The 12,038-nt window shown below is 46.6% G+C and overlaps 1 protein-coding gene across 1 annotated transcript in view; it reads left to right on the top strand.

Annotated features, from left to right (window-relative positions):
* Positions 1-8,186, top strand: part of LOC130115459 (protein jagged-1b) — a 65,292-nt gene extending 57,106 nt beyond the window's left edge. Inside the window, exons 10-14 of the mRNA XM_056283126.1 lie at positions 2,847-2,960; positions 4,726-4,772; positions 5,298-5,474; positions 6,335-6,485; positions 6,622-8,186. Coding sequence (XP_056139101.1) covers positions 2,847-2,960; positions 4,726-4,772; positions 5,298-5,474; positions 6,335-6,485; positions 6,622-7,070 — 938 coding nt within the window. The 3' untranslated portion in view covers positions 7,071-8,186. The remainder of the gene's footprint in view (positions 1-2,846; positions 2,961-4,725; positions 4,773-5,297; positions 5,475-6,334; positions 6,486-6,621) is intronic.
* The last annotated feature ends 3,852 nt before the right edge of the window (positions 8,187-12,038 follow it).

Below are 12,038 nucleotides of genomic sequence, written 5' to 3'. Positions count from 1 at the left end.
AGAGCTGGACTCGGTAAACCCTGGTTTAAGATGGACCCTCTGTTTTATACAGGAAGTGCAAATGCCTCTCGTAGTGTGGAGATGGAGAGCGTTGTCCTCTTTCAATACGCAGCATTCACTCTTGCTTTCTTTATTTTGCATTTTATTGATGGTTCCCTGTGAACAATTATCCCATTCCAGCCCACACACACACACACACACACGATCGCTTATGGCTGCACGAGGGGTCATGTTGGCACCATGCTGACCGGGGACTTCCACAGTGGAACGTTGGCAAATTATGTTCCTGCCTCTCCTTCTCCTCTTCATCAGATTGAACCCAGCTTCATCCAAAACAAAAAGTATTATAGATGTATACAGTGTTGTAGTACTCGAGTCCAGGACTCGGACTCGAGCCTGACTCGTGACAGCACTGATGACTCGGACTTGGACTCGAGCATTGACTGCATTCGGACTCGGAAGTTGGAGATGAGGACTCAGACTCGTTAATTGATAAAGACTGTTTTTTTGTTAGTTTTTTTGTAATATGCCCTAATAATTTGGCATAAGATATTGGTAGCTGTATTAATACTGTAACATTATTCAATTATTTGTATGTCGGCTTTTTTACGGTGCCAGAGTGGAGCACTGGAGCTCATCTTGGAACTCGACTCGGACTCGGACTGAGGTAATGGGGACGTGATTCGGACTCAACCCGGACTCTTCTTTGGGGACTTGGACTCAAGACTCGAACCCTGGGGACTCGAGACTTGACTCAAGACTCGAGCTTTAGTGACTCGACTACAACACTGAATGTATACATAAAAACATGTCAAGTTAGGCGACAGGCATGGGCGCAAGTCCATGAATACTGGGGTGGCATCCAGCGCTTCACCTGCGCCCCCGTCCATAGGGTTAGCGGCTGTGTCAGGAACGGCGTCCGATGTAAAAATTTTGCCAAATCAGTATGTGGCTTGACAAGACCACACCGGATCAGTCGAGGCCCGTGTTAACAACAGCCGCCATTGGCACTGTTCCCGCACATGGTACCGATGGAAAATAAATAATCCGCCGTGATGACCCCTGAGAAACAGAACAAGCTGAAAGAAGACATGAAAATAAAGCAGTTTTGTGTTGCAGAAAGACAGACCTCTGCTGTAGTGTATTTGATTTACATGCAGCACAATAAAGTGCAGTTTGACAGTAGCAGTATTGTATTGTACTGTTAGCATCAGCGCTGACAGTGTGTTTGAGTGTACACTTATACTCGCACATAGTAAAATATTTTACCTTTGACCCTTTCTGAGTTGATCTCAAAGGGTGCTCTGTAGACTTGCCCTGCTGCGTTGGAGGACAAGGTCAGTTGTAGAAAGGCCGGCACGACCGATTCCTTCAAAATTTGCATTGTCCTCAACAACTCTGTGCCGTATTTCACGTGGTCGAATGGCGCTGGTTTGGAGGACCATGTCCACCCTGAGGGCCTCCTGCCCTTGGGAGAACACAGAAGTCCCTCCACCCTCAGGTGGCAGTCTTACAATTCTACAACAAGGGAAGATTCAGTTATAAAAGTATACATACAGTAAAAATAATAATGGGCTTTACTTCAATAAAACATTGCATGGTAAGAAAGGTTTGCCCCCCCCCCCCCGGCCCCCTTTCTGTTGCCAAAGTGATGGTACTGAAACAGCTACGGTAAACTTTCAATGACCAAAAAAAAAAAGAAAAACAATCAGTTCAATCCAAGTCGGACTTTTATTACCCCACCAGGGGAGAGTTGGTTGCAGCCAGGTAAATTAAAAAAAACACATTATCGTAAAAAGATAATCACATAATGCAACAGTCAAGACAGATCACAGGGATAAGCAGTACAAATGTGTGCTCACTTCAAATGAACACGGTGCTGAATGCCGAATACATGGAGTGCGTAGATGCAGAGATCACATGTGCAAATTTAGACTACTAATTGCCCTGCAAACAAAAGAGACTTTGTATTTTATAATTTATTTTTGTCCTCTGGGCAGGAACTCAATGTAGGAGCTCAAACCCCCTCTGCAGGGGGCGATCAGGACAGTCCAACATGGCCCGGGCCTTCCTTAGGACCTGCCTATAGCGGAGGTCAGACAGCTGCAGCTGACTCACCCCAGACTCACCGGCCACTTCGACAAACCGGCACAGGTGGCGAATACCCGTTCGCCTCGAATGTTCTGATGGAGAATCTGCTCAAACTGGGTTGGACTCTTTATCCCGCTTCCGTCATTGTTGTTCTGCAAACACGGACACGGTCTATCACAGTTGCTCGAATTTCATCTGAAATTACTTTTCTCGTTCTTCTTCATCCTCCTCCGCCACCTCTTGCACATATTCTTCCTCCTCTGCCTGGCAGATTGTTTCCATCCGTCGCTGGCATCCACATTCGACTCACCTGTCCCACCTGTGCGCTCGTAACTGGCTTATGTTCTCTCCAGCTGGTTTCATCACATCATTACAAACAAGTGTGAACAATTTTGGGTGGTGTGTGAACGATTATAGCGACTCAGACTATAATCCGGACTGTTCCGCCGCATACTCTGAGCAACAGTGTTGTAGCTGTGTTTCACTTCTGCCGCCCGTGTGTACTGTTTTGCAACACAAGTGCATCACCGTGCAAGATGTGTTTCGGCGGGTGAGAACGTGTTGAGGGTTTTACAAAAAGAGTTCATGAGATCTGAACATTGTGAACGTTGTTTGGGGTTTTGCCAAAAGAGGGACTGATTCGGTTTAGGCCGCTGAGCATTTGGTTCAGAGGACAGGGTTTAGTATTTTAGTGAAAAACTGTAACCTTCATCAGTTTTTGTATTAATGTTTGCCAATTTTTTTTTCCTCTTTAGATACCAATGAGTGTGAGACGGGCATATGTGTTCACGCCCGCTCTTGTCGCAATCTGATTGGTGGCTACCTGTGCAACTGCCTCCCTGGTTGGACTGGGTCCAACTGTGACATCAGTGAGTATGGTAGGAGAGGAGAGGAGGGGAGGGGAGAGGTAGGTACAATGAGAGTTTGGTGGCAGGTAGTGACAGATGAAGAACCTGAATGGATGGTGTTTAAGCAGCATTTCCCAAGGGTGCAAAACTCGTGTGCTGGGCTAACTAACCCCATCAATCACCCCACACTGGACATCAGTGAAAGACAATAGAAAGATGGTGTTGATGTTCACACACGTAGGTGAAGGTTCTTTACAGGAAAGACTGAAATACTGTCAACAAGGAGATGCATCTCAGTGTCTTGGTTGCCACAACGATGAGACACGTAGTTGATATACTGTAGCTCAAAATTGTAAGACATTGGGGCGTCTGGGTGGCCTGGCGGTCTATTCCGTTGCCTCCCAACACGGGGATCATGGTTTCGAATCTCTGTGTTACCTCCGGCTTGGTCGGGCGTCCCTACAGACACAATTGGCCGTGTCTGCAGGTGGGAAGCCGGAAGTGGGTATGTGTCCTGGTCGCTGCACTAGCACCTCCTCTGGTCGGTCGGGGGGCACCTGTTCGGGGGGGAGGGGTAACTGGGGGGAATAGTGTGATCCTCCCACACGCTACGTCCCCCTGGCGAAACTCCTCACTGTCAGGTGAAAAGAAGTGGCTGGTGACTCCACATGTATCGGAGGAGGCATGTGGTAGTCTGCAGCCCTCCCCGGATCGGCAGAGGGGGTGGAGCAGCGACCAGGACAGCTCGAAAGAGTGGGGTAGTTGGCCAGATACAACTGGGGAGAAAAAGGGGGAGGGAATGTATGACATCAGTCCTGGGTGTGGCACAAAAATCTCCTTAGTTACTGGTAAAGCATTTGAAAGTGCCCCTCACTGCACCGAATCCCAACATTTGCTTGTTCGGTGTGTCATGTTTGACACTTTGCATTAAACAGGCAAACAGTGAAGACACATATCCTCATTTCAGATATACACACACTTGCAGAGACGACGGCACTCCCATCACATTCTACCGGCCAAATATCTCTCTGTTTGGCTGCTCCGTAGCTGCAGTGTGGAAAAACTGCTGTAATAATAACAGCAAAAAATAAGTGACTTGTTGTACAGTTACAAACAACATATGAAAAATATCAAGATATCAGAATAACTACGAGGTCACACATATGGAGGCCCTGTGATGGCCTGGCGGCCTGTCCAGGGTGTCTCCCTGCCTGCTGCCCAATGACTGCTGGGATAGGCTCCAGCAACCCCGCGACCCCAGTTGGGATAAGTGGCTTGGATAATGGATGGATGGATGGACATATGGAGGTGATCGTAGTACAGGACGGGGTCTGACATAACTAGGGGTGTGTGAAAGGGGGCTTTCCAGGAAAAAGGCTGAAATCAACTTGGTAGTGTAAAAAGGGGGATTTTATCAGCAATCCGAGGGTTTAAAACCTGGGAAAGTACCAGGATTTTGATGTGACGGAGGCTACAGAATGAGACCTGCCTCGCAACCCGTGCTGCATGTCATGTTGTCTTTTTTTCTGTCTTGGCTTCATATAAGGTATATTTATATAATAAGATATATTTATACAGTAAGGTATATTTATCTAATAAGATATATTTATACAGTAAGGTTTATTTATATAATAATATATTTATGCAGTAAGGTATATTTATATAATAAGATATATTTATACAGTAAGGTGTATTTGCCTATCAAACAGAAATGCCATTGACATAATCTTGCATCATACACGGCACGGCACATATCACAATATTGTTGTTTGTCTCTGTCCTCTAGAGAACAGCAGCTGCCAGGGTTTATGTCTCAACGGGGGACACTGCGAGGTGAGACTTCTCTCTATCTCTGTCCCTTGTGTTCGCTGCTTCCTGCGGGGACAACCTTCGCTTGGTTTCCTGTGTGTGTCTCCGTCTCGTTGCCCTGAAGTTCTCGCCCCTTCCTGTCCGCTGTGGTGGTTTTAGCCATCCAGTCCTTTTAGTTTCATAAAACTTTAATGGTCCCCACAGGGAAACTCGGGATCTTTGGATTCTTCCTTGTTGTCTGTTTGATAAATAACTAAAATAATACGAGCGGGAAGACAATGATAACTCATCCTGGCCTTCTAAAGCTAAAGGCGTTTCAGCTGTCCGGGTCTTCCTCAGAAATTGAAGCTAACGGTTTGTAGCTTTTTCCTCCAGATGTGGCAAAATATTTTTGCTTAGTTCAGAAAATGCTTTAAGAACCTTTGTGGAGGAGCAGACCTCTCCTTTTCTTTTTCACTCAACCTTTTTGACTCCATTCTGCCCTTCTTGCATGTATCTCTAGACAACATTGACATGTTATCACTGAGCAATCTGTGCCGTTTCACCCAGGACCTGGTTTCAGGATTTAGATGCTTGTGCCTGCCTGGTTTCACTGGGAAATACTGTCAGACAATCCATAGTCCTTGTGACAGCGACCCCTGTCTTCATGGAGGACAGTGTGTGGAGAACGACGGCCAAACCCTCACCTGCAACTGTCCGGTGGGATTCTCGGGATCTTTCTGTGAGGTGGGTTATTTCTTGGACTTTTTGCCAACTATGCAACTTAAAGCATTTCCAAACATTTTCACTCCAGGAGTCTTTATGTAGATTCGTATCATTCCTTGGAATACGTTTGGCTCGTAGGACCTCCATCTGCAAAGTTTCTTTGTGGTTGGAGATGATGAACAGAGAATCGTATACCTTTTACACTCTTGATGGAAGGACAAACAGCTGATTGAAAACTGAGATCAGACATATTTACATAATCACACATTCCCTGATTTGTTGACATTTCAAAAGTACAAGATTTGGCCGGTTCAAATCCCCTTGTTACCTCCGGCTTGGTCGGGCGTCCCTACAGACACAATTGGCCGGTATGCAGGTGGGACGCCGGATGTGGGTATGTGTCCTGGTCACTGCACTAGTGCCTCCTCTGGTCAAGAGGGGGAATAGCGTGATCCTCCCACGCACTACGTCCCCCTGGCGAAACTCCTCACTGTCAGGTGAAAAGCGGCTGGCGACTCCACATGGAGGAGACGTGGTAGTCTGCAGCCCTCCCCGGATCGGCAGAGGGGGTGGAGCGGTGACCGGGACAGCTCGGAAGAGTGGGGTAATTGGCCAAGTATAGCTGGGAGAAAAGGGCGGAAAAATCCCCCCCCCCCTCCAAAAAAAGTTCAGGATTTTTTGAAAATGATAAATTTGCTGAAATAAAATGTTTCTTATGTCGTGAGCGATTCCTTGTAATGCCTTAAAGGACCATCATACGAGGGGTAATAAAAGTCACAAAACTAAGAAATAGCTAAAACCTGAGAAAGATCTTACTGCACAAAGACAAACAGTACAGCCTTTCCTTGTCTTCTGACTGCATATTTATTGCCTTACCCCAGATTGTGTTGGATCTGTGCAATCCCAGTCCGTGCCAGCAGGGGGTGCCCTGTGTTAGCTCGGAGGGCAGGTATACCTGTGCCTGTCCAGACGGTTACAATGGTAATGTGTGTATGAGCCTCAAGGATCCCTGCATTGGCCAACACTGTCCAGGTGAAGACAATTTGTGTGTGTGTGTGTGTGTGTGTGTGTGTAAAACTTATAAGTGCCAACTCAATAACATTTTTGTTAAATTCCTTCATGCTTATCTGGCCTCTGCCTCTCTTTCCTTTTCCTGGCACGACTCTAGGTGCCATGTCGGACACAACGCGTGGCGGCGTCAGCTTCTATCTGGTGTTGGTGGGTGTGTCCGCTTTAGTAACCGTCTGTGGCTGCGCTGCCTGCGCCTTCATACTCTCCCACCTTCACAGGCAGCGGAAAAAGCAACAAGGCGGTCCACAGGAAGAGGGCATCAACAACCAAAGGGAGTTTGTTACCCTCATCCGAAATGTGGACCGGGACCGCCCTGTACCCCTTCTGCCTCCTGTGACCCAACCCGCTCAGGCCCTGGCCCCAGCTCCGGCCCCTGCGTCACGTTGCTATGAGGAGATTGAACTCACGCTTCCTCCCTCCCCAGCCCCCACGCACTCCTCCCCAGCTCTAAAACCATCCCACGCCCCGAAACTGGACATCTCCAACCGCGAGAGGGAGAAGCTTAACCGCTTCAACTACACAGACAACCAGGAACTGGAGGTCTGACCCTTGACCCTGGAATATCTCTGGCTTTCAAGGAGTTTAAATTGTTTTGCTTTTTAGTTTATTTTGCGTTCTTCGCATTCTCTTGCTCAGAGGGCCACAACCCCGGCCCCTGACACTGTCATTGTTGCCCTGCTTCATGGAGTGATGGTGATGTTGAGCCCGCCCCAGCTTCTTCAGGTGGTGATCCTCTGGCGTTTATGAACTCAGACGGCGAGACACCTTCAGCAGATCCCTCAAAAGCAAAAGCTAGTAAGAGGTAGGGTTGAAAGTTTTATTCATTTGGCATCTTTCAACTTGGTTTGAGGATAAAATGAGTAACTGTGGAAAGCAGAGTAGGTGGCTGATGAAGCTGATGCTAGAACCGATCTGACGGATAAAACACACTTGCCTTCTGGTCTGCAGCTGTGTCTTGAGTTGCTCTGTGTTGTCAAAGGAAACATGGAGTCCTGGGGCGTCACATTGAGCAGGATCCTTCATGCCAGTTTCCCAGAAGCCCTTGCTGACAAGTAGCTAGATGTCACCGTAGGTCTCTCTTCCAGCTGTGCTCTGGGCTGACATAGAGCCAGAGAGAGAAAATAATGAATGCATCTGTTCATTTAACAGTTGTTTGTCCCCGTGTGTGCGTGTTGTGTGTGTGTTGTGTGTGTGCGTGTGTGTGTGGGAGGGAGGGCATGTTCATATCTCTGGACAGAAAAAGTATGTATAGCACATTTGTAAGGTGGAACAATGAAGGACAAAATCGGAGACTTTGACGACAGAATTATTTCGAAATTCAAAATGTCCTTTTCAAACAAAATAACTCGAGCGATATTCTTATCAAAGGAGAGAACCAACACATCAAAAGCCAGTAAAACTTTGTGAAAAGTTTGAAGACTTAAAAAATATATACACTGTTGCCTGTACTGTTTCTGTAATACTACAGCTGTCAAAGATGTATGATTTTTTTCATACGTGTGTGTAAAATAGCTTTGATGTATATAAATGTATTGTACATATTGATGCCCTTTTTTGTACTGTAACTTGGTCTGAGAATGTCACTGTTTTACTTTGCTCAGTTTGTCTTATCTTGCTTTTCCATTGGAACTGCCAGCAGATGTGGATTTTAATAAAAGTGCATTTACCAATTAAACATTTGCCCTTTTAATCTGTTAAAATGTGATCGTCCCAAGATAAACGGATGCTTAGTGTGTGTGCGTGTGTGTGTGTGTGCAGAGAGAGAGATACACTGTGACAAGTTCTCTTGGTCGTATGATATTAAAATGCCAGAAGGAAGATATTCTGTAATGGTGCACATGACCTGCACCCCCCCCCCCCACCACCACCATACACACACACACAAATTCTGACTGGGTGGGGAAAGAAATGGGAAACCCACTTACTGGAAATTGAAAGTGTGGTTCTATGAACTGGTCTGTTTAAGGGTAATTGAAAGAAATATTTTTTAAGAGCTGCTATAGCTTGTTCGAATAAAGGATAAAAAATGTAAATGCTGTCTGTAGCATATAGTCTACAGTATAATAAGGGACTACTTTCTGTTGTAGTAACACGTTGCGTGCGCTATTAGGCGCGGATTGTTCTGTTATGATATGTTACATGGCGACGAGTGAAGAACCAGAAACTTAGCTCCCTTCTCCAGTGTTTTTATTTATAACGTACTTGTGTAAATAGGCCACATACACAACACTGCCCATATTTCAAAATATCTAAGTCACGACGAAATGATTAGCGTGTGAGGAAGAGTGAGGCGATGTGTTCTTGTAATCGAGTGAGAGGTTACGGTAGCGATGCTCGACGGCCCAAATGGATGTGACAAACGTGACCTTTCACCTGTTCAGACAGACGGGCTAGAAATGAACACCGGCTTCCTGTCGCCACCCTGCTCAGGAGGAAATGGAGGAAATGGAGCACACAGACAAGCACACAGACACGTGTTTACTCTTCGGGACCCTCTCCACCTGCCGTGTGCCTCAGGATGTTGGACCCCAGCCTACTCATGGTGGGCTACGGTATCTGTTGGAGGTACTCTGCATTTGCGTGCGTGGAACTGTACTTGTGATTAAAAACACAGATAAAAATGTTTTTTATATATTTTTTTAATCAAAGCGTGCACGCACGCGCACACACACACACATCAATCAGACCTGATTTGTATAGCACTTTTCAGACAAACAAATGTAAAACAAAGTGCTTCACACGATTAAAACAACCCCCTCCCACAAGAAGTACAGACAATTTTTATAAAAGTACAGATAAGTTTAAAACTGAGTTAGTAAAATAAATAAAAGTGCCATAAACACTTGTTAATCAAAAGTAACAACAATCAGAGCAGAATATATAAAAATAACAAAATATATAAACACACACACAAACACAAAGAACTTGGCTCTAGGCTGTTTTAAAAAGTAAGGTTTTTAACCTGTTGTGTCCAGTGTAGGGGCCTCTCTCAGGTCCTCAGGCAGGGCGTTCCATCTACTTGGGGCATAAATATAAAATGCAACTTCCGCTGCTCGAGACCCCGCACGAGGGATGGTTAAAAGACCACTACCATTGGACCTGAGAGTTCTTGCTGGTTTGTAAGTAATTAACATGTATTTTACATAGGGTGGCGCAAGGCCATTTAGGAATCGGGAATCAGGAACTTTATTTGTCATTTCACTTCTTGCACTTGCGTACATGAAATGAAACGAAATGCCGTTCCCCCGGCCCACAGCAGTACAACACAAAGACAAAAACACGTCCAAAAAACCACAAGAACACACATGCCCAGACCAACATATATACCCAACTAAACAAAAATCACTGTCAAAGGGAGCGAATGCCAAGCCAGCGTGACCGTCGGAACCGCCGGTCTGCATGGGCTAGCAGGTAGCTTAGTCCGCCCCGCTTCCGCATCCTGTCAGACCGCCCTCGGCGTTTCCTCCTCGGGCGCAGCTCCAGGCAGGGGCCGTGGCCCCCGGGCCCACCGGACGAAGCAGGCCAAGCTCTCCCAGCCGATCCAACGCCAGACACCGTTGACATATATGAGTTTGCCAGCAGATGGCGGTCGTGTATATTTTTGTATGTTCTGCCGTGGTTTTGAGGGGCTTTTTTTTTTGGTCCTCCGCAGCCACTGTAGTTTAGTTTTTTGCAAGGCGTTTCCCTGAGCGCTGAACGACTCAGTTTAAACCATTAAGATCACTGCGTTATAACCTTGTGCAGCACGCCTGTTCCAAGTGTGATTATGTGCAGGATGGAACTATATTTGTGAATTTCATGTCGAAAAGGTGTTTTTGCTCATCGCTAATTGGCCAAGCTAGCTTATCTGGGCATCGCTAAAAAGGCTAACAGTTGTGTTCAATCAGAATACCTTATTCATCCCCGAGGGGAAGTTGGGTAAATTGGCTGGCTAATCAGTAACTTCTCGATAGAGGCAGCTGAACTTTTTTTTGTTTTGTATTTCATTCATGAGTCAACAAGTGCTTTGGAAGCTGCGTTAGTTTTGTTCTGTTTTTAAGCCAATAAATGAGAGCAATCTGTTCTGCCTCAACCGCCACTTGACCCCTTTTACACCAACATTAGCGTGTATAAATGGGGTTTTTAAACGCGGATAAACCCGCTAAAAGAGGCAATTGACTCCTTTCACAGTGCCAGGGCTTGCCTTTTTATTTCTTATGTAGCGTCGTCTTTGACGTCATGACGTTCGCGCCGGAAAACGGAAGTAAACCGTAGAAAGCTGCATGGAAGCCAGAGAGACGGTGGTTAACGTTACTTTTTTATATCTTGTATTTCAGTCTCTCTTCCAAACCATACAAACTCAACGCTGACTGAACGATGTTCGAGCGCTGCTTGAACGAAGACCGATGGAATTTGTTGCTGAGATCGTACGTCTGTGGCTGAGACGGCAACGTCACCGACGCGAATTTGCCGGCGCGATTTTATGACGTATGAAAACTGCCGCTACGTCATCGCGCAAATGAGCGTGCCCACCCGGGTGTCGCGTTTACGTCAAGGCCAATCGGAGGTGGAGCCTATAAATACCCGTGTCCGAGGGCGAGCCAACATGGCGACGTGAGCGCACATGTTTCCGGGAGCTGTTTACCTTAAACTTTATAAAATAAGTGGAACACAGCTATGACGCCTTATATTTTACAACACGTCGTAGAGCGGTGTTGTGTGTTTCGTGTTGATAGTGACCTCACATTTCTTGATATATTTCGGTTTATATACTTAACGATAAAACAGGCTTAAGCTAGCACTGTTAGCTACAACAAAATGAAGTCAGCACTGGAGAATCCGGCCGTGAACAACATGCGCGACTACTGCGTGGCAGACCAACCGGTGTTACCTATCGTGGATGCGGAATGTCTTCCCTCGCCCATAACACCATCCAAACCCCCGGCATCCAAGAAAAGCAAGATGCCACGCACTTCATACGTAGACAGTGCGGACATTGTGCAGAGAATATCAGAGATGTTCAACACCAGAATTGATCCTCTGGAAAAGAAGGTAGAGAGGTTAATATCCGACAGCACAATGAAGATCGGGGGTCTAAAGAAAACCGTAGACTTTGCCTGCGCCGAGATTCGAGATGTAAAAGGGAAAATGACCCGTCGAACAAGAGTCTGCGTGGCAGAAACGAAAGCAACTCGGATGGAACAACGTATAACCGAGCTTGAGAACAGGGTTACGTCTTATGTGCCGTGACCCGGATGATGGTTTACAAGAGGACGAGCAGACTATACACCCCCATCGGCTATATCCTCAACGTTCAGTATAGTGGTGAGTACCCCCGCCTGTCACGCGGCAGACTGGTGTTCGAGTCCCCCGACGGGGAGCCAAATGTAACAAACTCAGGGGGCTGCCAATCCGCCGCAGCCGGGAATGGAACCCGGGTAGCCTGGAGTGGACCACAAGCGACTTCGCTAACCAGCTGGCTAAAGGGTCCGACCCGTTAGCCAAGGGCCAGCGAATCTAGTCATCCGTGGTCGT

This window comes from Lampris incognitus, chromosome 7 (assembly GCF_029633865.1).
Source record: "Lampris incognitus isolate fLamInc1 chromosome 7, fLamInc1.hap2, whole genome shotgun sequence".
In the NCBI taxonomy this organism is placed as follows: Eukaryota; Metazoa; Chordata; class Actinopteri; order Lampriformes; family Lampridae; genus Lampris; species Lampris incognitus.
This window is presented reverse-complemented; position numbering and strand designations above follow the sequence as displayed.